The sequence below is a fragment of the Athene cunicularia genome (assembly GCF_003259725.1).
Source record: "Athene cunicularia isolate RWA chromosome 2 unlocalized genomic scaffold, athCun1 chr2_part1, whole genome shotgun sequence".
Lineage (NCBI taxonomy): Eukaryota > Metazoa > Chordata > Aves > Strigiformes > Strigidae > Athene > Athene cunicularia.
This window is the reverse complement of record NW_020799095.1, coordinates 25,410,404-25,437,172: the sequence shown is the minus strand read 5'-3', so window position 1 is coordinate 25,437,172 and position 26,769 is coordinate 25,410,404. Positions and strand designations below refer to the sequence as shown.

General features: G+C 38.2%; 1 protein-coding gene across 1 annotated transcript; it reads left to right on the top strand.

Annotated features, from left to right (window-relative positions):
- Nucleotides 1–15,109: 15,109 nt before the first annotated feature.
- Nucleotides 15,110–24,088, top strand: C1GALT1 (core 1 synthase, glycoprotein-N-acetylgalactosamine 3-beta-galactosyltransferase 1). Its single transcript, XM_026842669.1, has 3 exons — nucleotides 15,110–15,576; nucleotides 17,235–17,902; nucleotides 21,150–24,088. Exons 1-3 carry the CDS (start codon nucleotides 15,321–15,323, stop codon nucleotides 21,357–21,359), a joined length of 1,134 nt encoding a protein of 377 aa, XP_026698470.1. The 5' UTR covers nucleotides 15,110–15,320; the 3' UTR covers nucleotides 21,360–24,088.
- Nucleotides 24,089–26,769: the final 2,681 nt, after the last annotated feature.

The window sequence follows — 26,769 nt, the reverse complement described above, 5'->3', positions numbered from 1 at the left end:
CCGAAAGTGGCCTGGGCAAGCACAGCCAGGAAGAGCGAAACCTCCTAAGTCCTCATTAATGAGGACTCATCCTTAGAGCACACTGGGTAACAGCCACATAATTATCCTCCACTTTACTACCACTTTTAAAAACTGGGAATAACTGCTGCATTCTACGATGTCTTACATGTTTAATGCCCTATTTTAATGGAGCTGATGGTGTTACATGTGGGACTAATGGCAGAAATACAACACACAATCTATTTTTAAACATTGGCAACGTTACTGTTTGGTAGTTACAATAGTGCAGGTAATAATTGATATATCCCTGTCCTTTTCTAGCCTTTACTATTGCCACATAGCCTGTTACAGTCCCTTTACATTAGGTGTCGTTCTCCAATATCTAATCTTTCAGCATATCTGCAGACAGCACTAGATGTAATTACACCTCAGTCTCACAGCTGTTCTGAGTCACATCAGTTTTCTCCTTCCTGCAGACATTAGCATATGTAATTGTCTCTCTAAATAATTTTCTTCTCCACTATACTTCTTTAAAGCTGGTTATTTCCCTCCATTTTTGCTGAGAGGAATTTAAGATGACGCTATCTGAGTGGAGAGAACAGGCTTGAATGTAACTATCAGGTGCCATAAATAGCTAAGAGACTGTTTACCTTGGTGTATCACCTGTTTAGTATCTGAGAGCAACCATCTGGCCACAGGCTAAAACTATTTAAGAATGTTTGAAAAACATAGTAAGAAAGTTTCTGATTAATTAATTAAGAAATGGATTAGTTTTGTTTCTAACCAGCTGTAATGAAAGGCTTAAGAGGTTTTTCTGCAGGCAGGGGGTAAATGAGTACAATGTGGAACGACTGTTACACTGAGCTGGACACTGTCAGCTCAGATCTTAGTTGAGCATTGCTTGTAACTGAAGTCTCTGCTCCTCATTTTTTCCCACTACAGATTAATACCATTTCTGCATTTGTCATATATGGCGCCACCAGCATGCCTGGATGACTGGAAACATGTGAGTTCTGTGAGATCCATGAAATCCGTTTGGAGAGGAGGGAGAACTGAGGGGAAAGTGGAGAAGTCAGACACTGTGATTAAGAGAGACATACAGTGGAAGTCTTTTGCTTTCACAGAAATGACTAACACGTTAAGAACCTATAGTAGTTGGGGGTTTTACAGGGAGTAGCCTTCTGAAGGTATCCCTTGTGATTTCTGTCTTTTTGGATGAGAGAACACATTTGAGCTGGTTTTGTGATGGTGGCTTTCCCAGCTCTCTGTTCCCATCCTCCCCTCTCACCGGAGCTGTTCAAAAAAAGATCTGAAGTAGAAAACAGTGGCCAGACTCAATTATTAGAGAAGGACTTTCCTTTTTCTGTTGGCACCATATGCATGTACTCTGCAGTTTCTCAGACAGATACTGAATACCCTTTGTTGACAGTGAAGATTGCCATGAGTGAATTCATAGGACAGGACATTATGATGGGCAGGAATGTAAAAAGTCAGATATTCTGTTGATGTGCCTCGGCTCAGCCTTACACCAGCCCTTTGCACAGCAATTGCTAGTGAGTAGCTGCGGAACACAGACATTCTGCACCCTGCCAGACCATCTACGTAGTCATGGACTGTTAAAGATGCTTCATTACCAACAATTCAAGGGATAAGTGCTGAAACACTTTTTATTTTTGAAAAAATAGAGATTTGAACTGTGGGAAGGAGAGGGATGTATCTTGTCTACACTTTCATGACTCCCTTTGCATCCAGTATCCATTTTTAGCTTAGGCCAACTACTTTGCATCTGGCCTAGAACACATCCTGAATTCCGGTAGTAATACTTTGTTTTTTTTCTTTTCCAATCCTAATTGGGTAGTAATAGAATCACAGGAATAGGCAATTTCAAGCTATCAAATGCCTCAAACTATCCTTTCCTCATCTCCCAGTGACTGAATGTTCATAATGTAAGCTGGGCACAGATCACCAAGAATCCTGTATTTTCCAGCTTATTTTTTTTCCATGATGTATTTGCTACACAACACTTTGCCACATGTCACCACAGGCCCAGCTGAATAGGATATGCTACTGTGGATTTGTTTCTGTTCATCAGCACCTACAAATTACTTTGGGGTTGAAGTCTGTGTACTATATGAGTTTATATCTTCTGTTCCTGAATACACATTAGTAAGAATCTAACACCATTCTTGGGGCAGCGGGTTAGTCTATGGCTACATTTCTGCCAAGAAAGAGTGATTTTAGAGTGACATTGCTCCATTATCCATCATTGTAGAGGTAGCAGAAGCAGCAAATGCTCTTTCTGGCAGCAGCCTAGTATATTTTCTAGGACAGGGACTGAGCTTGAAAGCCAAAGGTCCTCATGGAGCCACACAGAAACATCCATGGTACCATGGTGTCATTGGCAGCCCATTATACACTGGGAGAGATCAGTGGTGGGCAGGACTCAGAGGAAGGTGGAGATCAGTTCCTCCTCTCCACTTGCATTGGTTGACATATGTGGCTATTTTTACAAATATAAAGGCATGCTGGATACATGTATATTCACCAGGCAATACCTGTAGTGTGAGGTGTTCTGGTAACACATCTGACATGTGAAATGTATGATTATATGTCAGGGATACGTGTAGGCAGAGAGCAAAGGCCTTTTCCTATTTTGGTTTTCCTTCCCCAGGAGAACAGTAACACAATGTGCTGTTGGTTTGCATGCTTGCACTCAAGAGCTCAGGCAGAACTATAATCCCCGTATCTGACTGGGGAAAAAAAGTGAAAAGAGAACCCATCAAATTCAAAAGCTGTTTGGAGATCTGAAGGTTGAAGCAAGGTAGGCTCCCATTTGTATCACATAGTCTGCCTTTTACCCAGCGGGACTGCACCACGTGCCAGAGAGCTTTGAGCCTGCAACTTTTAAAGAACTTATCAACCTAGCAGAGCTGTCTGTTCCTATAATTTTGAATATATTTATTTTTCTTTTTTCCCCTCTCTGTTCTTTTCGTTTGGAAGACATTTAAAGGACATGCAACTACTTGTCTCTCCTCCAGACAAAATCCTCTCTCTCAGGGTATCAAAAGTAGTTTTCTCCCACTGGGAGTTCCTGTTGCTATAGTCTCTCTTATCTAATCCTTTTTCTTTTCTTTCTGCTTAATTATGTTAAGCCTCAAAACAAATAAGACTTGCTCTGACCTCAGAGTTAGAGGTCACAGCACTGAGGTGTTAAAAGAAAATATTTTCTAGAGCCTGGGCATTCAGAACTTCAGTAAAGTAGTAGGAAGGCATGTCTAGTGCAGCAGCAAGGGAGAACACAAAGTAAGGTGATTTGTAACTGCCTGCACAAAAGACTTAAGCATTTTGCACTGTTGCTGCATCCCTTTTTTAACATCCCAGCCCTTCCATTATCCTTCATGTTTCTTAGCACAGACAAGAAAGGGTTGTTGAAAGAGCTGTTGGCCATACAGTGCACACTGCAGGCATGGCATATGGCATACCAATGGCTCTATTGTCAGTAGGCCCAAGACCACAGAGGAATGAAACATTGCTGACTTTAACTGAATAGTGGTCTTGGCTAATGAGAAGGAATCCAGTGTAATTTATTCTCTCATCATGGGGAGGGGGGATAGGGGTGGGTAACAAACCACAAAACCAAAGAACTATAACATGTTTTTTTAACCACTTGCAGAATAAGACAGAAAAAATTAGTTGTCAGATATTGATTCTATAACATAAAACAGAATAATTCTCTAGAGTTTTTAGAGCCACAATGGTGGAACTAATTTAAATTCTGGTTCTTTTTCATGCAGTAAGAAAGATTAGGTGTCAGCTGAATTAGCATTTAAACTAACCCTTGTAGTCAATATAGTGGATTAACTGCAAATTACAATCTTCAATTCACTTTTTCATTGTAATTTGCCCATTGTGAGATTTTGCCCAGTCCAATAGATATTTTGTTTAATACAAACAAAATCCTTTTCATCTAGAATGCAGCCAAATTCCACTGCAAGAAACATGGTTAGCTGGGTATAAAGCTGTAACAGCTAAATCTATGCTTGAACATATACAACAGAGACTTAAAATACACTGGAATGTATTTTCAGCCAGAATAACTGGTCATAATTCTAATAAAGTTATTCTGACACACATCATTTGTGCTGCTTTAGTCTTTTAAAGCACTGTATTTAATTTTGTGTTTGTGTCATCAAGAGCGTCCAGTGAAATGTGCTTAAATGCACATATATGCTCTCCTAAATACAACTCAGAACAATAGAGGAAGAAAAATAACAATTTTTGAACACTGCAAGATCTTTTTTTTTTTTTTTTTTTTTTTTTTTTTTTTAACAGAAACTATTCTAAAACACATGACTGCAGCTGCTCTTTCTCATCACTAGGTCGAGCTATTACCTCAAAATGAGAAAGTCATCCTGTTAGTATTGTTACCAGAACTAGAGGTGTAGAACAAATACAACAAACGTCTGCAACAAAATAACTAGACTGACAAATGTAACACTTTGCAGTGTGAAAAATAAACAACTGCACTATCACATACACCACCTATTTTCTATACAAGAAAAAAATGTAATCCTGAAAGTAATTTCCCCCCATTTTCTCACAGAAGTACACACTAAAATAGAATTCACTTCACAGTATGTATTGGCTTCTCACTAATTTTGTTAAATCGAGCAGTACTGAGCCCTTCAAATGAACACCTTCTTTCTTCATTATAGCTACTTGTTCTGCTTTTTCCTAGGAATTAATTCTGAATTCTGTTGTTTTTACTGCAACCGTATAAACAGAAAAATGGAATGTCTCTCCTCCCTATTCTTCTCTAGCTAAAAACTCTAACAACAGACTTAATAAAAATAGCTTTGTCTCCTTACATATAAAGAGAAGAAATAAATTCTTCCTGATTAGAAAAAGAAAACCAAAAAGAGAAGAAAAATAATTCTAATGCAACTCAAAATGCAGTATCAATTCAAAAGGGTTAAAAGAATTAAACAATTAACAGTTGCAAAGTGGAAAAAGAGTTAGCTCTGCATTCTAATTTTTACTGAACAATACCTCATTTCTCATCACAGATGCCAGATAATGTGGGTATTTCTACTATTCTAACAGGGTAATTTCCAATATTAATTCCAACATTTTTATTAAACTTTTTTTTTTCTTGTTTTAATTTTTTTTCCAAAGAAACACAAGCCAACTAAAATCTTCTATCAACTCTCACAGAAATACAATTATACAAAAATGACACTTTATAGCAGCATTACTCTGAATCTCATTTCAGCTGACAGCTATCCTCTGAATCTCTGCTTTTGCCAAGAAAAGGTACAAGACAGGCAAAAAAAAAGAATGTGTGTACAAGTGTTGGCTGCACCTCAAGCTGTTCTGAAATGCATCTCTTTTATTAGAAACTTTTTTATTAGAGAATTTATTGTTTTATTATTATTGTAGGATTTGACAGAGAAAATACTTGTGCTTGCCCTGGCTAACTTTTAAGTTGCATCCATATATGTAACTATAAAGAAATATATCAGTAACAAGAATGGAGAGAGATGTATTTTTCTTAAGTGCTTAAAGTAGGTTTTGTGAGGCCATTTCTGTAAATAAATCAGGGCCAGAAAGTAAATTTAAGTATGGGAGGCTGATTAATTATTAGCACACTTATCGGTGTGATATATGTCCATGCCAAGTAGCATTCTTTGAGAAAATCTCTGGGCAAGGTTTACAGAGTAACACTTGCCAAGAGCTATTTCTAAAGAGCAATATGGACAAGGCTGAAGTTTCAGTCCATCCACAGTGTAGTCCTCCAACATGTGTGCTCCTGCATGCCCTCCCACCGTGTCCCGCAGCGCTGAAGAGTGTCATTTTCTCAGTTTCATTATAGGAAAATCTCATTCTGGTGGGCTGCAACACAGCCCTCAATTTGAACTGAAAAATTGTAAAATAATTATGTCAAAGAATGGTCCCTGGCACTGTTTCATCCATAGAAATACAGATGTAGTCCAGAGCATTCTGAAGTAGGCTTTGGGGCAGGTCTGTAAGGCAGATAGAAACATTGTGGGAAGTGCTCTTCTTGCAGAATTTCCAGAAAGATAGCTTATTACATTTTGTCTGATATTTCCAATCAAAATGCAAAGACATTTAATATTTAATTTTTATAATGAACAAACCCTCTTTATTTCAAACTAGTTGCAAGTGTTCTTTAAAATATTACATTTTTTAGTAAGATCCAGTAATTAATTTCTTATTCCATCACTCAAAAGGTATCACTAAAGTTTTTGGCACACACTGAATACTAATCTGTAAATTGATAATGGCTTGTTTTAAGTCAAGTATTTGTTGCAAGGAGATCCGGTCAACACAAATAGCAGTGTAGAGACTGTACATTGTTTAAATGCAGACAGTACTTCTAACTTCAGAGATCAGTAATGTGTGTTATTACATGGCAATTCTGCTATTGTTTGTGCAAGAAATATAGCGAGTAAAGATCTGTAGTAGAACCGGATGTCAGATTTTCAGCCAACTGGTGTTCTTATGGGTAAAAGGAAGGTGGGGTGATACATTTCAGCATAGAGAACCCTCTTTATTATATTATAATCTGCTTCATCTGATGCATTAATCAAACACATTACAGTAAATAAGGTAAATCAGTTTTACATCTCCAATATGATTCTGACTGTTCTAGGACACCACAGCACCAAACTAGTGTGTCCTGTCCCAAGTCAAGTGGGCATCAGTGTGGTAGGAAATTGAAACTCCGTTCACTTTCCTAAAGGCATTTTGTTCTACTCTAGGAATTAGGGTAGACATGGATAATACTTGTACTTGATCTGGTCCAGTGTGCCTGCAACAACCATTTGTGGGTTCACAAGTTGACACAGAACTGGTGATCGGGTCTTCAGAGAAGAATGGCCTCACTAAATCTGAACGGTCAAGTTAGTGGGAATTTTTATAAATAATATTAAACAAGTAAGGCATTACATTTAATCTGGTTGCCTGTTTGACCAAATAGGGGTGAACAGAGAACACAAAAGTAGCTTTCAGTCAAATTATACAGAAACTACTCATTAATAATATATTTTCATGGTCTTGCTGATGACCCATAAAAGCAATGGCATAAACTGAGTCAAGATAAGACCATTTATAATGGAACAAAATATTAAGAAAACAGAATAGTTATGAATGGAAGCATGTAGAATTTGGTCTGGCAAAGGTGGTTCCTTGTCAGCCATTAGCATGTAGAAAGTTGCTTACAGAAGAAAAATCACAGTTTCACCACAGATATTAGATACCCAGTTAAATATTTAGATGTTTTGTGTGTAGTCAATGACTTGCTAAATCACACGGCCTCACAATAGCCGTAGCATTTCGCCTTCTACCTTAACTTTGTGTCAGCTTTCTTGTTTAGAAACATGTAGTCTCTGACTCCTGTGCGTGGAAATGAAGAGAGTTAAGTAGCAGCTGATCGGTGAGGGGGCTTTTATGGTAGGTACATACTTGGGAGTGCTATCCAGAGGGCTTGGGGCGAAAATGCCCAGTAGTTAAACAGCTCATGAAGATCTACCTAGTGACGAATACAGGGATTAAGGGCCTGCTATCCCACTTTTGCCCTGCATGTTTTGGAAGCACACAGGAAACAGTATTTATGTTGAATATGGCTAGCTGTCCTAGGTAGGGAAAGTTCTTATTCTTTTGTATATACTGACATGAAGACTAAAGTGACTTATTCCCTTTTAAATTAAATTACTAAAGATTTAATTCATTCTCATTTGTTTCCAGCTACACATGATAGAAGGTAAGTGATGTGAATCTCATTGCTATGTTACCATGTGTCCCCCATCAGTACTGGGCCCTCTCAGTAGCAGAGGGGAGTCTTCTGTAGAAGTAGCACATTTACATAGAAAGGGACTGTGGTCAAGCAGATCTGCAGACCCTGCAAGCAAGGGAGAGCACCAGACCTGCTCCCCCTTTCTGACTCAGCAAGAGATGGCTTTTCCCTCTACATAGCTACCCAGAGGCAGTTTGTTATGCAGAGCAGTGCAGCACAGCAGAAGGTGTGGAAGTGTGTTTGCTACTACTGCATGTGCCCCTTGGAGGGGCACATTCCCTTACCCTGAACTCCCAGAGATTGCTCATCTATCCCTGAGTTAAAAAAAAAAAACAACAACTGCATGCATGTGTAGTATGTAAATGTCTCCATAAAATGTTAAACAGCCATTACAATGTGGCCAAACCAGTCACATTTGTTAAAGCAAACTTTGTGTAAAGCAGTAATAATAGGCAAGCTGTGATTCTGTTAAATTAGAGAACATTCCACCTTCCCTCTCTTTGAAATTTTCCTTTCAAAGTAGCCTAACAAAGAGTAAAATGGCTCAATGAACATGTTGGTATGAAAAAGTGTAGCACTTCATGCATACACATACATATGTAATATACATGGGCCACAGTCCTTGGCAGTAGAACTCCCATGATGCAAGACCAGGCTTTAGAAATTAAGTATTACATTCAACTCAATCATATTGCATTATCTGTAATGTGAGACATTTTGAAAATCTCAATCCATTTCAGAATTTTAAGGCATGTCCTAGACATGGGTGGACACAACTCCTATCAAAATTTGGTGAGGCATTAAAAAAAGGGCATTAAGAAGACAGACACCTCTATTTCTTCAGCACCCTTTGCAATTTCCATTGTCTTTGTTAATGTTTATAGTCTAATTCCTTAATACCACACAATCAAACTTCCCCCTGGAAGTGTACTCACCTCACTTCTGCCCTTTTTTTTTCTATGACAAAACTAGTTCAAGGAGATATTATTCACCAAGTTGCTTGTAATTTTTATATTAAGGGGGGCAGCAAACTGTGGGATAGGGCAGGAATGGGAAACTATGACCTTAAGCCATGTGGGACGTGGGAGCTTCTTAAGCCAGTACAAAAGCTAGCATCTCCTGAATGACCAATCATCCAGACAAAAAGAACTAAAGGACAAAAGTGTTGGCGAGAGGGAGGGCAGAAAGCAAACACAGAGCTATAGCCAGGAAGAGGCAAAGCTATGGTTTGGAGAACTATGGGGAGGGAGGAGATACGGCAAGATGTCAAGCAGTGTGTGCGGTGACCTCCATTTACAGAAACACTAGTGGCCCTCAGCATGAGCCAGTTCTTGTTTACACATACCTGCACCCAAGTCCTTTTAAAAAAAACCAAACCCAAACAAAACCTTTACCTGTTAACTACAGAGCTCCTTGAACTACCCGCTGTTTGCAAAATTATATCCTTCGGCTACACTGTAATGTAACCCCCCCTTTTAAATCTATAATCCATCTTCATATTTGATAGCTTTTTCCTAGGGAAAGATATCGAGAGAAACGTCACGGATGTTAGCTTCTGAAGGCAGCGGCCCGTCCGAGGAGGCGATGTGAAGGAAGATGCCTCCCTGTGGTGACCGGGTGGGAGGAGGCGGCCGGGGCGGTGCGTGTCACCCCGGCGGCGGCGAAAAGGGCCTGCAGGAGCCGCGGTTGCCGGGACAGCAGGTGCCTGATTCCCCGAGGCTCTGAAGGAGGGGTCTCCTTGGAAGACAACGAGTCCCTCGGAGCCCCAACGGAGGGAGCAAAGTGCCTTGTGGAAGGGGGAATCGCTCGCTGCTCCCCACCCCAATGCCTCTGATCCTGGGAACGGGGACTTCCTGGATTGAAGTCGCAGTTCCCTTTAGTAAGACCTAGGCTAGCAGAGGTCTAGAAAGCCATGCTTTGGACAGGGGAACTTGTTGCTAAAGGAGGGTGTCAGCTTTTGGAACGAGGAAGGAGATTACCGACATCTTTCTTCCCTCTCACCTGTGCTGTGGATTGTTACGTATCTTGTTTCAATGCTGTTACTGGCCACCTGTACCAAAATACCTTACTTTTGTTGCCTGTATTTTTGCATAGAACAACCAAGCAGTTTTGATGGAAAAAGTTCCTCTCCAAATAAATTCTTACAGCATTAGATATTTAAAAAAAAAACAAACAAAATGTTTTTGAAAGTGAAAAATACTGCCTGTGCTTAACTTGATAGGGAACTGCAGCAGTTCACAGCATCCTCGATGCAGGCAACATTAGGAAATATACAACTGTTTTGAATATAGCTTCATTTTAGAAGCATATTGAATATGTACATATAAAGCTTCTAAAAATAATGGGTCTTAGCAGAAGACCTTTCGTGGTCATTGCACAGCAAACTACATTTCCTACATTTTTACTTTAATTATTCTGATGTGTTGCTTCATTGTTAAGGACTTGGTAGCAGAGATCAATTTCACTGCTAAGTATGCAGCTCTCAAAGGACATTTGCATTCTGTTTTATGCTGGAACCTCAGAGCTTCCCCCTCACTTTGTAAATAAGGGATACAAGGAAGGGTCAGCTGTGCAGGCTAGCAGTATTTCTTATAGTTAATTTATCAAAGTGATTTTGTAATGGTACTAGGAAAATACAGAAAAATACCTGGAGTTATGTCCTGCCTGCTGTAAATTTTCAAATCCCAGACCTGTTTGGGTTTTTTTTTTTGTTGAATATGTTTTTGAAACAAGTTCAAAATTATATGGTTAGAGTTTGCTTAACAGTATTAATTTTAAAGGTGGTTGGTTGCCTTTTTTTTTTTTTTTTTTGAGGTAGGAATGGGGCAATTTCCAGTATCATATATTCCTAGTGCATAGGGATTCCCTACATTTGTTTTGGCTTAGAAGGGTGACCTTGACCCTTGCTGGAACAGCTAGCAGAGTGAGAACAGTATTTTAGATTAATGTGTTAAAAGGCTCATTGCCAGGATCGCAGCGGCACGGGGGGGGGGACCCCATTATTATCATCGGAGGAAGCAGCCCCCGGTTCTGTCACTGCAGAGCCATCAGCCCTGTTGCCCAGGTGTGACACGCATCAAGATAAGTCAACAGAAAGGCTCTCTGAAACAGATTACAGGGTTGAGGCAGGTAACGGCCACAGAATATGGGACATATTATGGGATGCAGGAGGAGAGCATCTTGTGACTGTACAAATCTTATTATGGGATGCTTAGGGGAGGGGCTAAGGGGAGGGAACAAGACGGTTTAAGGACAAGCAAGTATGAGGAAAAATAGGATAAGGGGATAAGGTCAATTGTAAATGAGTGTATGGTCAGTATGTTTGTCTACGCCTGGGGTCAGATTACCTGCAGCCTGTTCTCTTATTAAGCTTCATTTCTAACTGTATTCCTGGGTGAGGGGTGGCTCTGTGCTATATTCATGAGGCATAAGTGCCAGCAACCAGAGTGGTACCATGAGTTATAGGGACCTCTGTTCCTGGTGTGTGAGAAACTGGAGTGAGTGCAGGTCTAAATGCCAGCAGCTAGAGCGGAGACTGTAAGTCATAGAGGCCTGTGTGTCTGGAGTGCCAGTAACTGCGGAGACCGGAGTGCACACCTATTGTCTTGGCAGGTATGCCAGTGCATGCTTGCTAGTGCATATCATGCAGGGCTAGCCAGGACGAGAGGCATGGGAGCCAGGTTTTGAGGCAGTGTCCCACGCTTCCCACTGGTGAGTGTGGGACAGGTAGAAGTGAGATCAGAGTGTCTTCAGTTTGGCAATATGAGAGTCCAGCAGGTCTAGGCCAGCTACTGGGGGGGACTGTAAGATCTGTGGGTTGTTTTGGAGGCTCATTTGCATGTATGTCTCTTAGCAAGACAACTAGAGATGAAAGGATCCAAGGACCACTTACTGAGTAGACTGAATGTCTAAGGCCACATACTGGGGGATCATGGTATGCCTGGGGGGAACTGTGTGGGTATACTTGGGTGAGAAGGTCTGCACCCTCAACTGGAGTGGGGCTCTGGTGAGGCTGAGGATTCAAAGTTGGTTCCTGGATAGATCTAGTGTCTGAGGCCAGTTAGTGAAAGGATCTACATTGTATGTGTATGTATATTCCCCACTAACGGACTTCTGTCCTGGTCAGATAGGGAGAGGAGCCGCATAAGGCATGACCACGTTTGTGTTGCACGAACACAGGTTTTAGCTGTGTTGATCTATATGGTCAGCCATGTGTATATGCATGTTTGTACGTGCAGCTATGGGAATACATCCCCAGCCTTGTCACTGGCTGGACCTGGGGACATGGAATTGAAGCATCCTTGTCTCCATTCAGCTGCTAAGTTAAACAGCCCTTAACACTAGAAAATTACTTTTTCTGTAAGTTTGAAGATGCAGAAATCATTGACTCTCAAAACTTAGATTTGGAGCCAAATTGTCAGTGACTGTTAAGTTGTGATAGGATTTTAAAACATCTGTTGGTCTGGTTGATGGGAATAGGGCAACCTACATGAATAGATAGATACGCTTGTTTAAGCTGCCATGACAGAGCAGTGGAGCATAATTTAAATGTAGACTTTTGTTGTAGATGTGGGTGTTGGTTTGTTTTTTTTTTTTTTAATAGTGTCTTTTTTAACTCGAGGAGTAAAAATAGAAATAGGAATAAAAATTGGGATCTTTTAGTGACCTGATAGGTCACTTACCTTTTCCCTCTCTGTATGTCATAGAATCATAGCATCACATGATGGTTTGGGTTGGAGGGGACCCTTAAAGATCATCTAGTCCAGCTCCCTGCCATGAGCAGGGGCATCTTTCATTAGATCAGGTTGGATGAAGCTCTGAACAATGTGATCTTGAACAATTAAAAGTTTTGCATGTCTTGCCCCTATTTCCATGTATAGAAAAGAGTGTCAGTAGAGTCTGAGTGGGGATGCTTAGCATAATAAGAACTGACCTTTCTTTTAGACATTTTCTGGTTCTAGTCTAATGCTATAGCATTCAGTTGTTTTTGCTGGTAAGTTAAAAGACTCTAGTTAGATCAAATACCAAGATAATAGAAAAAAAGAGAAGATTTCTGTCCTGTTTACTGATGGAGTTCATGAACATTTGGATACACACATGTATAGATAGAATAGAATGATGAGCAGATTATTTTACATTGAAAACTGTAACTAGAGGTATTTCACATCAAATATTAAGTACAGCTTCGGTATCTGTCCTTACGTGATTCTAGAAATCCTCTTTGCTTGTGGAATACTGCCAAATGTGCACTTTTTTCTCTTTTAACATTTCCGATACACTTAATTTTTTTCCCCCTAAAGAATCTAATTTAATATAATTCCATAGTTTAATAAGTAGTTATTTTCAAGTGATTTTTCTCTTTTCTGTCCAAGCAAGAATAATTTTAACATCTGGTAGAGCAGATAGCTGAAATACAATACTGAAATACTACTACTGAAAAGTGGAACAATGGAGATTATTTCTTCTAGAAAGTACTGTAGCTATGCTGCTTGCATGTGTGGATTTTTATTTTTTCCCCTTTTAACATGCTGACAGAAGGCATTGTTTTATTCTGGCCCTCTCCCTTTGTGTATTACAAATTTTGAGGGGACTGTGTGGTGATAGAGGGGGAAAGTGAAAACAAAAAAATAGTAATTTTAGTATAGTGGATAGTTTTCAGTGTCCTAGGCAGCTTGTGCAAGTAGGCTTTTGCTTTAATTTTTCTGGGTTTGGAAGGCACCTCATATAAGTGCTCATGTTTTCTTCCCAAGTTAGTGGCATATCAGACAATAGAAATAAAGCTGGAAACCAAGTAATTTTTTCAAGGCTGGGGTCACAAATGATAATACAGTCGGTTTTGTACTTTAAGACGTGATGTCTAAAGGCAACCACTAGTCTCCACTAAGTTGTAGTACTGAGAGAAGGCAATGTATGATTAAAAAAATTATATAATGTGTTTTTTCATATTAAAGAACTACAGCTCCTTGTCAACCACAGTTATGTGAATTTGATACAGCCTTTAGGTTTCTTGATTTTTATTTTGTGCTTCAAGTTGTGTTTCCAGTTTTCTTTTTCTAGCAGTGTGGAAAGAAACGCATATCACGTGTTAGAGCTGCTTCCCTTTCAAATGATCTAGACCTGCAAGTGTGCAGTAAATCTGATGATTTCTGAAAGTGCCAACCTAACAATATGTACCTGCTTTCTGTCCTTCCTGCTTGCTATTCAGGAGAGCACTCAGACAGAAAGCTGGTATTTGGAGTGTGTTGTTGCAAAGTGATTCATGCACCTTGCTTGGGGACAGTCTTTTTCCATTAGACTGCAGAACTCTTGAAGTAGGTGCAGCCTAAATGAGTTGTTTTGGTGGCTGCAGCTTTTTTCTGATCCATGGTTTTCATCAATGCTTTGTACATTCCGTAATTTTATTTTATTGGCTTCCTAGGTAACTAAATTGGGTTCTGCACATTGATGATCCTAATGGAGGGGAATATCATCAACTTCTTTGTATGGCTCTGACTTGAATCCAGTATATATTTGACAGTTAGTGTTTTTGTAGTTTAGTCATGAATTATTAAAAAATATCTCAACCCTTTGCAAAGATGAAAAAGCCTCAGGCCTCAACAGCCTGAAATTGTTCTGCAACTCCTTAATATATAAAAATTCTCACTTGTTTTGGATGTATAAAACTCACTTTATGCAGATGTAGATGCTGATTTTGCTTGATTTTATAAAAATGGTCAGCCAAGTTGGTTTTTTTTTTGAGGAGCAAGGGTGTGGCTGAAGTGAGGGGTTTTTTATTACTAGAATGAAAGGTTTTTGATGTGTAGAAGAGGCCTTGAGGCTGGTGGTTTTACTTCTCTTCCTCCAAATGCCTTTTAAAAATGAGTGTTTCTGTATGAAAATTCAGATGTCTTACTTTTTCTTTGAAAGTCTATCCTCAGTACTTTCTAAAAGTAGAGGGAAAACTGACCGACTTTGAGTGTAGATTTACTTTTATAACTCTTCAAAATCTGTTTGCATTTGACATCTTATTAAAGAATTCTTCTATACTTACTCCTGGAGTTTAAGTACATCTCATGACCATATGGTATCTTGACTTGTAGATTGCCTTGATCATCATCTTTTAGCTTTAGTAAAAAACTTAGGTATTACATTTTAAAGTGCAGATTTATTGGGACGAAGAGAATAAAGAAGTGAATATATATTACAGTTTTATAATTAAGATACTACACTTCAGATATATACATTCTTGTATAAATATAATGAATGCTTTTGTATGTATAGTCACTGTTGTGATTTATGGCTGCTCTTCATAATTTTAAGCTAGAGAATATATGATAGACCCTTGGTACTAAATTTATCAATGGTTATACAATCTTATATGAATATTTGCATTATTCTCACATTAAACTTCCATGCAAGCTCAGGGAAAATCCTTCTGAGCTAGAACTGAGCTCTCTACTTCCAGAGATTTAGTCCTTGATTTCTTCCCATAGTTTTAGATTTTATTTCTGTGGCTTTAAGCTTAATGTCTTTTTCATTTGGTTTTGACCTTCAGGAGATGGCCTCTTCTAAGTCTTTGATGAACCTTCTAACCTTCACTTTTGGATCAGCAATAGGATTTTTTGTATGCTATCTTCTGTTTAGCATTATACTGGAAGAGGAGGTTAAGATCCAGCCTCATATTCTTCACAATGATCCACATGGTCAACACTCATCAGATACTGATAACAATCAGCTGCAAGGACAAATGAATTTCAATGCAGACTCTGGACAGCATAAAGGTATTTTGTTACACCAGACATTATATAACCTGCTCCCTTTTTATGCATTGCAAAATGTTGCTTTCTTCACTGCTGTGAATTTGTATGAATCCTTTTCTTTTACTTTCCCCATGTTCAGGTTACATCTAAATAACTTTGTTCTCCTGAGGTCTACTGAACAGGGTTTTCTTTGTTTACGTTTTTATTAAAAGATCTTATTCCTTAGAGCCCAACTGTTTGTCCAGCTTCTGGATCCAAACTTGTTTGGAGCAGGAACTTCTCCAGTGGACTATTGACATCAGATGGTGGTTTTGCTAAGCAGATATATTTGCTAGCATTGTAGATGTGGCTAAATTGCTTTTTAGCTTTAAGAAGCTAATTTTGGACCACTTCTAACTTTTGATCTAGCCTCTTAGAAAAAGCTAAAAAAAAAAAATATCACTTTTTGATACGATTAGTAAAACTTGGAATTGGGCTGAGGGGGTCACTGTGGGCATTGTTTGCCAAGGTGATTATGTAGTAGTACAAACACAGATTGCTGTTAGCAGTCAAAACCAGAAATTTTGTTGCACTCTTATTTTTCCCAAAGAACGTAGATCCTTCTAATATTTCAGGCATACTTTTACATTTGACACATCTCATTTAATGAGTTAATTCTAAATCCTAAATACAGATAATGTCTGAGTTGGTATAGTTTGGATGAAAAAAAAATGCACTATAATGCATTTGCGAAAGAAGATGTTAATAAGTAATTTGCTATTTAGATGTATTTAAACTGCAGACTTCATAAGACAAGTTTGTGAGTGTTTCACATGTAGAACATTATTACAAAGAAATTTGAGCTGTCGCATGAAGTGTAAGCAGGAATATTTTAGGTTATGCAGATCTCATTCTCCATGGAATATTCTTTTGCATGAGTTAAAATTAGTCTGTATATATCAAATGAAAATATTTCTTTGAGGGAAATAAATGCTTTGGTGGTTTGGAAAACATTACACACTGCAGATAATTGTGTCTGTTCTGTAGGATTGTCTGAAAAAAAAAATTTTAGCACAACAATAATAGTAGTTTCATAGTATCCTAACTTATTTAACCTGATTTTTTACAAATAACATTTAACTTGATTTGGTGATAAATTATTTTTCAGGCTTACCATCTGATTTTTCTTTCAAGAATTTGTTTCTGTTTTAGAAATATTTACTAGGTTTTGTTAGTTAACATGAATATATATAACAGAGCTTATTAGCTTTTTGACCTTTCTGTGTTGTAATCATTAAGTTCTGTATATTGTGAATGGCAAAATATTCAGCTTTTAAATTTTCATTAGTTCTATGACACCATAAAGAGGTTGACTCCAAGTAGTTTTTACGTACATATCCAGGTTTTCTAAAGCCGTACTTCCCTGAACAGATACCCATTTTGACATGGCTCTTATGCTCTCCTTTATCCTTGAAGTTGAAGTAGCTTTAAGCATTTTAGCTTCTTGGTTTGGGGAGTCTCGTTTGTTTTCTTCCTAAATATAACATTAATGTCATTAACTGGTACATCTGGAGCCAAATGCCTCGTCTCTCTCTTCCATGTCTCTTCTGATGTAGATACAGGATGCTGGGGGGGAGGTTGCTCTTTGTCTGTTTTTCAATCAAGTCTAATACTGTTTTGGAACTTTCCTCTTTTTTTAGATGAGAATAAAAATATTGCAGAGGGACTGTATCAGAAGGTGAAAATACTGTGTTGGGTCATGACTGGACCTCAAAATCTAGAAAAGAAAGCCAAGCATGTTAAGGCCACTTGGGCCCAACGTTGTAATAAAATACTTTTTATGAGCTCTGAGGAAAATAAAGACTTCCCAACTGTGGGCCTAGAAACCAAAGAAGGCAGGGACCAACTGTACTGGAAGACTATTAAAGCTTTTCAATATGTATATGACCATTATTTTGATGATGCTGATTGGTTTATGAAAGCAGATGATGATACATATGTTATATTGGACAATTTGAGATGGCTTCTTTCAAAATACAATCCTGAACAACCAATATATTTTGGAAGAAGGTTTAAGCCTTATGTGAAACAGGGCTACATGAGTGGAGGAGCAGGATATGTTCTGAGCAAAGAAGCTCTGAAGAGATTCGTTGCTGCATTTAAAATGAACAAATGCTCTCACAGTTCCTCTATTGAAGACCTAGCACTAGGAAAATGCATGGAGATCATTAATGTGGAAGCAGGAGATTCTAGGGACACAAGTGGTAGAGAAACCTTTCATCCCTTCGTTCCAGAACATCACTTAATCAGAGGATACCTACCAAAAACATTCTGGTACTGGAATTATAATTATTATCCTGCTGTAGAGGTAAGTCCTTAGGAACCTGATACCCATTTTGTGAAGTACCTCTTATGATGTGTATGAATTTGTATGATGTCTGAATTCTCAGTTTAATAGCAGCTCAGTATATTTTAGAAAAGAAGATTTTGTTGTGATATCCTGTGATACATCTCTGTGTAGATGTGTTAAATACGTTAATCAACTAAAAGTTGCTGCTAAGAACGTTCCAGAAGTGCTAGTGAATCTTAAATTATTACTGCTATTTTGCTATGTTCTGTGGACAGCAAAAAATTATGAAACCTTTTTGACGTGCTTGTCTAGTGTCACTACTACCTTCCTTAAAAAGTTACTGTTCTGTTTTGTTCCCTCATACCTCACACACAGTGTCCCTAGCTTCTCCTCCAGCCACCCAACTACTAGTGTGCAGTTTGAATTGAGACCGGAGTGGTTCATTCCAAGAGGTGTGTGCTTATTGTACAGAGCCAGATCAAACAGTATGACTGAGCTATGTTATAGCCTGCTGAAGGGAAGGTGGCACTGATACACCTTTATCTTCTACCCAACAGCAAAAAGAAATACAACTAATTTTGAGGGTTGCTCATGATTGTAGCTGGTTAACAGTGTCCAAGAGATTCCCACCATACTGGAGGAGCTAGCTGGTGGGTAATGGTATGCCTGCTGGTCTTTTTCTCTTCAAATGGAAATGTGCTGCAATATATTTCTCTTACCACTGATAAATGTGCAGTGTTACCTGTATTGAACACTGGTAGTTGCCCTGCCTTTATATTTTTTTTATTGAAGGTTGTTAAAAACGTACGTTTAAGTGAGTTCCATTGGAAAGATTACAGAAGAATGAATGTTGCCTAGAAGTGAAATAAAAGTATGACCCAAACAAGGAAATATGGTTAGGTTTCCTTGTGTTAGTTGTATTGGACTCCTCCTGTAGAAGTGGAGGCAAGCATGAGAGCTGGCAAAGCTATTTTTTAAAAAAAATCTGTTGTTGTAGCAACTAAAATAGCATTTACAAGCTGAAATATTGTTTTGACCTGGATTGGGAGCCCAGGAAGTGCTAAAGGTCCTCGGGTTAAATTAAGGTGAAATGACACCAAATGACTAGTTAAAATGTTTTACTTGTGGTAGAAACAACTTAAACTTGGAAAAGGATAATAAGCGATGTGGTCTCTTATTGATAGATCTGTAACAAAGAAAAGAAAAAGGAAAAGAAAAGGAGAGGAAGGGAGTTAAAGAATCCAGATCACCGCCCTAGCTTTCAGTGTTGTCTCAGGTCTGGTAATCTTGGGTGGTGGATACACACCCAGCAAAGTTTTCTGTTGCTGTCTTAAATTGGTTTTATCATCTGATTTGCATACTAGATGAGGAGAAGGGTTTTCCACAGACTCATTTGCATGACAGAATAGGTAAGGTGGAGCATGGGTTCGGCACCCTGTGTTGAGGGGGGATGGGGTGTATTAACGCTTCAATTCAATTGAGTCTGTGGTCATCATCCTCCCCTACCATCTTTACCTTTTCCTCAGTTTTTTATTTCGGCAGTTATCCAGCCATTAGCTCTATCTGGTGCTGTGTGATTTTTCTCTTTCATCAATTGTATAACTCCTCTTCAACAGTATAGTCGTAAATTAAGGTGTAGGCATTAACCCAAACATATGGTTTTATTCAGTCTATGTCTCCCCCTATTTGAGGCTTATCTAAGGAATATGGCTATACAGCTGCATGGGAGCAAAGCCATGCACCCTCCAATACAGTCTTTGCTTCCCTAGTCAGATAATTCATTCCTTAGACTAACCACAAAGGCCACAATTTGTCCTTGAGGCTTTCTGTGTTAGTGAATCTTTGAGGCATTAACTCCTTCAGTTCCTCACAACATCTTGAGTGCAAGAACTTCAGATTGTCTTTGAGTTCCACATCTGAAATCTTTGGTTTTAAAAAAACAAAGGGGAGGGGGGGGTGCGAAACCAGGGAGCTACTTGAAATTGAAGCAATTTGAAGGTGTTCTGCACTGTAAACTTTGATGGTCATACAATCTGTGATGTGGCTTCTTTTTTAGGATTATAATCTCAATTTTAAAGGTATTGTTTTTGAGCAATCTTTGAAATCAGTGTAAGTGGACAAAATCAAGGATAGGATGTGGGATTTTTTTACACAGTAAAGCTGGAGAAAAATAGTTCTTCAGTAGATACTTTTCATTGTAAAGCATCTGTTTTTATACTTGTATTCAGTGGCTAGAGCATTTCTGTAACTGAAAACAGCTATGAACCTGTATTTAGTGTGTCAGGATGCAGCAGCTTTAGCTATGATTGCAGTTTACAAGTGGCTGAGCTGTGAACAGTTACATCTGTAACTGATGCAGTGATGGTGGGGATCCATAATGGAAATGACATAGTTGGTCCTGTCTTACCATTTTTGTGTTTGGATAGAGCCTATTTCATCTGGTATCAAAACCAAGCTATACTGATCAAACTTAGTAAGTATTGAAAGAATAGCAACTATATAACAATTGTTTTCTTCAGTGTCTTTAAATCTTAGTTCCAGTTAGAGTTGGAATATTAGTATCTCTGCGATCAAATCAGATGAAATAAACCCCACAAAACTGTCTTCTGGAATAGTGTTCTCAAAGCTGAATTTGAGCTAGAAAATGCAAGTTATAACGAATATGTTAACAATGATCTTTTAGGTCTTAAAAAATGCTTAATAATGTCAATGAAATTAATAATTTTTTTAAAAAAAGGGTAGTTCCAAAATTATTTGTTAGAACTTTCTATACATAGGAAGTTAGGTACTGACAATTTTGCCAAACTGTATAATGTGTGTTCATACAGAGGTGCCTGCGCACACACGTTTGGCTTATATAGTCTGCATGGATGCTGTCAGGAGTAACAAGCATGTATTGTTTCATATATACGTGCAATGCATTTAGACCTGCTTGCTGCTGCTTGGTTTTCTTTAAACACCAACCAAAAAAAAAAAAGTATGGAAAAGCAAAAAATCCTCTGACATTAATGAGAGCAGCTAGTTTTTTCATTGGTTTGATAACAGAAGCAAAAGACTTTGTTCAGATTTATTGTGAAAGAATGCTTTGGCAGGTAAGTCTGATATACTTTGCTTGCCTAACATTAAGTTTTGAAGTATATGTATGGCTGACGACAGTGAATTTCTTACCATGAAGTCAAGTATGTGTTTGAAATCTTCCTGAATCTTTAATCCAGGGCATGCTATACAGTTCTTGCTGATTATTTTGACTTGTTTTGTATTTTAGGGTCCTGGATGCTGCTCCGATCTAGCAGTTTCATTCCACTACGTTGATTCCGTGACTATGTATCATTTGGAATATTTGATTTATCATCTCCGTCCTTATGGGTATTTGTATCGGTACAATCCTGATTTGGCAAAGAATCCAGAAGAGCAGAGCAAAAATGAAGCACTGGAGGATAATCAAAAGCTAAAGCAAAAAATTTCTGAGAATTAATTGGACTTTGAAGAAAACAAAAGAAGTCAGTACAATGAATAAGAGTCTCCTCAAACTCCTGCATGAAGCTTGTGGACTAGAATTACTCTTGGCGATTCTTATTTCAAAAATCACGTTGGCGGTACTTTCTGTCACTGTCTGTGTACAATAGAGTCCAGCGCTGGCTGTGACTGTTTGGGATAGTGTGACCTTGCAGCCCTGCTCATGAAGATTGAAGGCCCTAAAGCTGTGAAATAGGAGGTTGTTCTGGTACACTAATATCTGGAAGAATTCATATAGAAACCATAATGGATGAGTTCAAAGATAATCATACAGTATTTCTGTTCCCTTTTCTGTTCTACTCTGTTTCCTTCTAGATGTTCTGTTAGGTCAGTTCTGATATTAGAAATTGGATGTCGCACAGTCTAATGCTTCATGATGGCTTTCTCTAGTATTCTCAGTATCTCGAAGTTACTTCGTGTACCTTGCCCTATAAGGAAGAGGCATGAAAATAGAATCTCAAGTCTGCTTTGCCTTAGTGACAGACTGGTTGTTATGAATAGGCAGAGATCCACTCAAAAGATTCATCTGAATGGTTTCAGAAATGAAATTGACTGCTATGAATTATTTTTAAAAGTTTTTAGTCTCTGTTGCACACAACAATATGATGTTGGATCACTACTGTTTTGCGGAGAAACCCAGAAATAGTTACTTAGTTAATAGTTTAAATAGTTTAAATTGCTGAGGTGATGCGAGCTGCTTACGTATTTGCCTGTGGCTTTTTTTTCCTATAACTTGCCTTATTGGTTGAATTGATAGAAAAATTAATCTCAGAATTTCTAAGCATAAGATAAGGTAGATGCTTTTTGAAATAAAGTCTCTCTCATCACACCTTCCATGTAAACAAAAAAAGAATAGTATCTTAGAAAAGTTACAGTGGCATTATAATAACTTGGTTTCAGCCAGTATTATAATGAGTTTGTTTCCATTTCAGTTTGACATCACTACTCTTAGACTGTGGAGTTACCTTATTCATTAGAATCTTACCAGATACAAACAAGTCCTATTTTAAAACTGCAGCAAAGCTGATTTGACTGTTTCCCTACCCATCTAGTTTATTTGGCTGAAGTACTTAATTTCACTTTTCTGAATGGTTTCCTTTTTCCTCTGCTTTTAAAAATTTCTTCTGTATATGATTCTTGTTACCTTTCTCAGAACAGTGTTAAATGATCCTTACTTTACTCTTTTTGAAGCTGAAGTATGTAGTTATTCAGGTGAGCCAGCATAATGCAGGAATCTTTCAAAGTGCATTAACTTTCTCCACTACTTTGAGTATCTCTGCCTCTTAACTGCAAACGCTTTCTCGGTGTGAGACAAAACAGGTGTTTTAATTACTGAAAAATTTTCAAAGGCCAAGCCTATGTTTTATATAGTTAGTGTAAAACTTTCTGGTTTTCTCGTTTTCAAACTGAGTGAACAGTAGTATGGGGGATGGGATTAAGCGTCACATGTAGTGTGTCTTTATTCCACGCTTGAACAAAAGTTTCTTCATCTTTATCACTTTTCACCTTCATCATATTGATGAATTTGGACACAACGTAATTACCTCCAGTCATTGTTCTGGAAAGGGCACATACTGGTAGCAGACAGCCTTATTTACTACTGCTGTCCTTCAGGATGTTCCTGGAAGAGGATGTTACCATAAAGTACTGGATCTTATTTTATTTTTTTTTCCAAAGATAGTTCTTGTACAGATCAGGGTTCTTCTGTTGTGCAACAGTAAAGAATCATGACTTCCTTTCTTGCCATTGCTCTGCAGCAAGATGGCAATTACAGAAATATCTCATGGAATTGAAATATTAGATACATCTTCCCTTTCTGAATATAGGTTGGGTTCATATATCAAGTATTAGTTAAATGAGTAGTTCCTGCAGGGTTAAATCTGTTGGTCTTTTATGAACAAGACTGCCTCTGAAGTACTGAAAGGGACAGAAGCTTTATTTATGTTAATTGACGGAAGCAGAAAATTATAACTTCATTTTTTTAAAAAAGGAAAAAGTCTCCAGTTTGCTCTAGTCAGAGGGATGCTTGTCTAGAGGAGAATGGATGAGAGGTGCTTCCTTCTGTGATCTAAACGTTTATCCCATGTGCAGCACAACCCAGTAATATTGTGAAATCCATGTGGTATTGATAACTCCAGTGGCATTGTTCAAACATGCAATTAAAATTTTTTTGAATACTTCAGTTGTGAAATGAAATCAAGATCCCAAGTTAATCTCTTCGTAAATTCAGTCAGTATAGAAGATGTACTGAACTCCTGTACTGTTCCAGTATTACTGCTTTCTTCCTCATTTCATCTGTGGGAATTTAAAGATTTTTGTACCACAACAGGCAGAACTAATCTTGCATATTCTCTGCAGATTTGTGTCCTATGTTTTCCCTGTGCTGCACTGTGAACTAACATTTCTTCCTCATATTCCTTACTGTCCTGACTGTCTTGTCTTTGAGTTTTCAGTTTCATCATGTATAAGTCTCAGGTGGACAGGAAGAAGTGGGTAGTGAGATGTTTGAGCTCTGCACAGGTTGGTTGCTGAGGTGGCAAGTTCACCCAGCCACTGCTGAGCTCATGCTGAAGCCTTTTCTCAGCAGCAGTTCTCATTGTTGTCTGCTGCCCATCTGGGGCTTGTGGGTTTAGCAGAGTGAGTCAGGAATGTCCGTTTTCACAAAACGTGCAGGACCCCAGAGAATGGAGAAATAAAGGAACAGGTTCAATTTGCAGGAATAAGACTCAGAACATACTACCTTATGATAAATAGGTGGCCCGTCTGGAGAAGTAAGAGGAGTCTTCTTCAACCGTCCATTCTTGCTTTGTTTTAAAGTGTCCTTGTTCTTAGGCTTCTGAATCTCTTTTGCCTTTCTAACAGCACTGCAAAGAATTTTTTTCTTCCTTCCAGACAAGCTAAAAAAGTTATAATTTTTTACATTCTGTGATTATAACAGAGGACTGTTGTTCTCTGTTTAATTGTATTGCCATAACAGTGAGCTGATACCTCTGAAATAATTGGTTTGTATCTTGCTACCTTCAAAAGCTTCAGTAGTTCAAGGTTGGAATTTGAACAGTTAGTATAATTTTAATGTACAATATCACACTACTGTTAGTAGTTTGTTATTTCACTCTCAGGTCTCTGTGCTTTGAGAAAGTATTTACTGAGTCTGAGTATTTCTGGAGCCCAAAGAGGCTGCTGTATTTCAGGTGGATTGACCTTTCTGAAGCGCAGCAACAGAGGCTGTCTTAGGCTATATCGATTATTTTTCTGCGTCTTTGGGGTTTTTTGCTTCTAAAAGAGGTTTCTTAATTTTATAAAACCTAAAAGTTTCCATTAACACTGTAGTGATTTAGATGACCCATCTAAAAATTTTGAACTACTTCTCTTGAAATTACTAGTCAGCAGTTATTTGTAGGTGGAGTGGGAATGTCACTTAGGGTAACAGAGTAACAGTTTAACCTTGTTGTGTTTTTTAGTTCAGAAAGAATGAGGATGCCAAGAAGTTACCTTCTAATCCCTGTTCTTAATCAGAGATAGTATTAATCTTTGCAGAAAAAGACCAATTTTAATCTTTCACTCTCAGTTCATTTTTGCAGTCTATACCGGTCTTGTTCAAGAGGTTAAATGCTGGTGATAGTAGCACTGTCTCTCATTTTGCGGAGCTCTTTTCTCAGTACTTTCTACCTTTAAGGCCACTTTCTTTATTTTGCTTTGGTGGGGGTATATATTAAAAATCACTTTTTCATCTCATGTTACCATGTGTTCTGTTACACTTCCAGAAGTATAAATTTTAGTGAGTAGCTGATACACCTCTTACAAACAGTTTGCTGTCTGAGCAGGGTGTTTGTACATGTACATACATGTACATGTACATGCATGTTTGTACATGTACGTACAACAGAAAAGTGCAGGTTATTTCTCTGATGTACCTCCTACTCATGTTGATGGTGCATGCACAGATGAAAATGGATCCCTCAATACAGGACCACTTGGAAAGGCAACTTTGTCCTTTTTCTGGCAAGAAAAGCTTCTGTGGAACTCCAAAAGTGTTTGCTTTGTTTTACCATATTGTATTTAAAATACTCCACAAATGTTATTAATGCTCTAAAAGAATTGAAGATTGCTGCTGGACAGTATGCTCCATTTAAAACCTGTGAATGTTTCACTTTGGAATTATAGGTAGTTGTGTCCCTAATGGCAGATATAAGTTGGTGACTTGTCTGGGATGATCACCATAAGGATTTGTTTCTTAAATATCTTCTTTGAAGTGCCTTTGACCAATTTTTAGCATCAAAATTAAGTTGAGAATTGAATAAATAAGTTATCTCATACACAGTTCATGTCTGTCTTCATTTCCCTCTCCTGTACGCTAGTAGTGTAGCATAGCAGCACAATTTAGCCTAAGAAGAACATTCTTACTTTTTCTTGGGTGGGTACAGGGGAGTCAAAAAGCTTCTAATTTGCCATGTTTTCTGTTACTACATTTATGCTATGAACAAATCGCAAGCTACTGTGAAAACACAGATGGTGGGTTTAAGTGTAAAATTAATGGTACTAGTCCTGAGTCATACAAGCAGGCTGCTGTTACTGCATCGTCCTCATTTTTTCAGTTTCTCCACATTATTACAGAGTCCTGAGTGAACTGACTACAGCTGATACCTCAAAGATAAACTGTTCAGAATTAACCAGCTGGTTTTTTTTAAAGGGATTTATTATTTCAGTGAACCTCTTCTGAAAAAAAACCCTGGTAAGATTTAACAAGATTGTCGTGCTTTCTAACCTAGCTTTCTGCTATTTATGCAGAAGAATATTCTGTGGTTGTGCAGATGGGAGGTATCTTTAGGTATGAAACGTTGGTTGTTCCATTACCTTTATGTACTTACTGTACCTTAAGACCCTGCTAGTACTATTAACCTGGATTAATTAACTATTTTATTTCAAAGCGCAGGAAGTGTGTGACAACCAATTTAACTGTGCTCAAAAGCTAGAATATTGTAGCTAAGGAACAACGGCCAGTTGAATAGATGATAAAAGCTCCTCTCTGAAGTGTTGGGCATAGGTTATGCTTTTATGTAATGCCACTATACCTTTCAAGTGTCAGGATCAAACCAGAGCCAGCAAACTGCAGGGTGACGGGAGTACTGGAGCAGAAAACTACTACTGCTCTGGAGATAAACTGTTTCGTAAGTGTGGGCTTGCTTTGCTTGCCTTTTTTTTTTTTTCTTTTTTTTTTTATATGTAACAGACTCTGTGTATTTGATTACCAGAAGTTGTAGACCCAAGAGAAGTATCTTTAAATGAAGGTAGGCTCTTGTAACCTGCTCACTTAGAGAAAGCTTCATTGGCTCACAGGAATTTCCCTAGAGTTCTTCCCTCTGCACTAG